Here is a 3,037-nt window from a genome sequence, read left to right as displayed (position 1 = left end):
GAGACTACCTAAGGACTAAGGGGAAAAAAAGCCCTGAAAAATTCTGTGCAAGAGAGGTAGAGAGGGAACAAAGAAAACTGACATCTCTTTCTGCCAGGCAGAAAACCCCCACACAGAGTAAGGCTCAGATTCTCTGTATGTAAACGAGCATCAATGGTTTATTGTTGTGTTTTACAACTCAATGGGGAGGAAAAAACAAACAATATGCCACCAAAAAAAACACCCAAAACCAGAGCAGGTACAAAAGCATCAGTCCAGTGTGCATCTAGGTCAAACCGTCTGCAGTCTGACGTGACAGCATATCTCCTCTACACACTGTTTTAATACAAAATCCTAGGGACATCGGGCTATGGTATTTTATCATACGGAAGATAGTAATATGAAAAAGAAAAGGTAGCTCCATTTCCACCTTTATCTGTCTGGACGGGTCATTCCCGGCCTGGTTGGCACCATCATGGGTCTGGAGGGTGGCCTCATCATTGGGGGCCCTGGCATCATGGGCATGTGTCCTCCCATCGGTGGCCTCATCCCTGGAGCTGCAAGGGGAAAGAGAGGACGTTAGCAAAGAGCTCTCGGGAGTAGCAACGCCCGAGTCACAACAATACAGCGTTCAGGTTCTCCCTTCCACCCTCCAGGGAACTTTCATTTTACAAAGCGTGTAAGCTTTGATCTGGAAGCTGGCTGCGACAGATTACATTTCCCTGAAGGATATTAGCAATTAGCAAAGGAAGAACCAAGTTCCCAGGTTATACGCCCACTTTTGACAATATTCACTGTTAAATTATTTTCAACCGCTCAAAAGAGACACTAGCTTAATTACCACATTGGAAAGTTCATTTGGAAAAAAGTGTGAAATCATCCAGTTAAGTGTGTTAAACAAAACAAAAAAAAAAGACAAGACCGGTGTACTTCTTACGGCTGGGTAACAGCACTACCGAAGCAAATCAGGTGCTCTACTAAAAAGCATTGAAATAATGGTTTCCATCCAACTTCTCCATTTATTTTCAGGCAGCCGCTACACTGCCTAATATCACAGATTATGCATGTACTTGTGCCTTTCAAAAACATCTAAAGAACTGTTTCTACCAGCAAGACAACAATTGCAAATACACTTCACTACTTCTAGTGTGCATGTGTGTATTCCTTTAGATTTGTTCCAGTAACTGCTTCAATAAGACGTCCTCCGAGAATTCTTCAAATGCCAGTAAGCTCAAAAGTGGAATGGATCAAAGACATTTTAGTTTGCCTTTGCAGTTCTGAAAAAAAACTTTTTAAGGCACAGTGTTTCTCTAGAACACATTATCTCAAGACATTTTAAACAATAAAATTAATCTAGTGCTGAAATGTACCCCTTATGCAAAAACATAAGCACTACAAATACAGAATTCCTGAACAATTATGTATCGTACTGCTAAGACTAGAGGTAGAAAAGCTACAATTTACCAGAGCGATAATTTGTTGTACAGAAGAGCCAGTAACTCTTTACTAGTAACTACTAAATGAAATTTAATTAGCAGCTGTAAGATGCCTCACCATGCAGAAATAAGGCATCAGCAAAAGTGCGTATGTAGTACATGCAAACTGAAATACTTCCACAGCTTGACACTTGGGGCTGTCCATCCATGCTGTGCCGAGTGTGACGTCTAAAGCAACGCGAGCAATAGAGTAGAGTGCACCACTACAGCTAGCACCCAGCTACCGCAGCTGCTTCACATTTCCCACCGAGTTCATTTCACAATCCTTTACTGCCCAATGAGACAGAAAATATAACCCAAGCATCCCGCAAACCAGACCGCGCGGTACCGCAGTTACAGAGATTTACCCATTTCCAGACTTACCGGGTCCGACCGGCATCATTCCCGGTGGGGGTGGGCCCATCATTGGCATCATCGGTGGCCCACCCATGTGAGGGGCCGGCATCATGCCAGGCCGCGGGGGGCCAGCTGAACACAGATACACATTGGTTACACATCTGGCTGCTTTCACATTATTCAACAGCGTGCAATGCAAAACACTTCCTAAATTTTATAGGACGTTTTAGTAACTAAGGTGCCTTAGATTGTTTTACAACTGTCTGCCTTCATTTTCAGTTTCACCTCCGACTTCAGGTGTCAAAAAGTGAACTGGAGAAAGAATACGCTACCTCTTATTTCCAACTTTGTGTACCTAATGCAGATGACTACCACTTCATAGAATCATAGAATAGTTTGGGTGGGAAGGGACCTGTAAAGGACTTGAAGCAGAAAGGATTCTCAGCCATTTGCCAGCTGAAGTGCAAAAGGTTATCAATCCTACTCTATTTAAAAAACAAAACAGAACCAAACTCCGTGCTGGAAGTTTTAATGAAGCTAGCTCCATGGCAGCTACCAAGTAACGAGGAAGCACACATTTCTATTAATGTACTCAACATTGCTAAAATAAGACAAACTAAAGGTTAAGAGTGTTGCTGAAACGCTCTTACAAAGCATTCTCTACATTTTGGTATTCACAAGCTCAAAACATCTTAGCTTGATTTCAAGCTAAAAGAACTTTTCTTTACAAGTCCAGGAAATGTGCAACACCACTAAAGAGGGCTGCCAGCCCAGGTAAAAACCATCCGGTTCAGACTTACGGATGCTGGGAGGAGGTGGTATCATGGCTCCTGCCGGAGGTGGTGCCGAAAACGGTGTAGGTGGGATTTTCCCTTGCTGAAATGCAGCCGCTACATTGGGGGGGAAAAGAAAAAAAAAAAAAGGAAAGAAAGAATCCCAGGAGAAAAACCAGTTACTAGGTTGAGGAAGCTCCTGCGTCACTCTTCCGTCTCATGCCACGCGGTCAGCGCATACTTCATGTCATGCTGCGTGCTCGGTTGTTCTAACTCTGGAACAAATCCCTGGTTTATGCTGCTTGTCATGGTGGAAGCACCTGATATTCTTGAAGACAATTATTATAGTAATTACTCCAGCTGAGACTAGAGAGCTCCTTGATGAATTTCACACACCAAACGGGAAGGCGGATGGGAGAGAAAACACATCACGTGATCTGCAGCTGCAACTTT

At 43.4% G+C, this 3,037-nt stretch overlaps 1 protein-coding gene across 1 annotated transcript in view; it reads right to left on the bottom strand.

The window, feature by feature from the left end:
- Positions 1–389: 389 nt before the first annotated feature.
- SNRPC (small nuclear ribonucleoprotein polypeptide C) overlaps positions 390–3,037 on the bottom strand; it is an 11,997-nt gene continuing 9,349 nt past the window's right edge. The window contains exons 4-6 of the mRNA XM_009888320.1: positions 2,612–2,701; positions 1,839–1,943; positions 390–536 (exon numbers count right to left, since the gene is read on the bottom strand). Of these exons, the coding sequence (XP_009886622.1) occupies positions 412–536; positions 1,839–1,943; positions 2,612–2,701 (320 nt within the window). The 3' untranslated portion in view covers positions 390–411. The remainder of the gene's footprint in view (positions 537–1,838; positions 1,944–2,611; positions 2,702–3,037) is intronic.

The sequence above is a fragment of the Charadrius vociferus genome, unplaced genomic scaffold (genome assembly GCF_000708025.1).
Source record: "Charadrius vociferus isolate BGI_N301 unplaced genomic scaffold, ASM70802v2 scaffold266, whole genome shotgun sequence".
In the NCBI taxonomy this organism is placed as follows: Eukaryota; Metazoa; Chordata; class Aves; order Charadriiformes; family Charadriidae; genus Charadrius; species Charadrius vociferus.
This window is presented reverse-complemented; position numbering and strand designations above follow the sequence as displayed.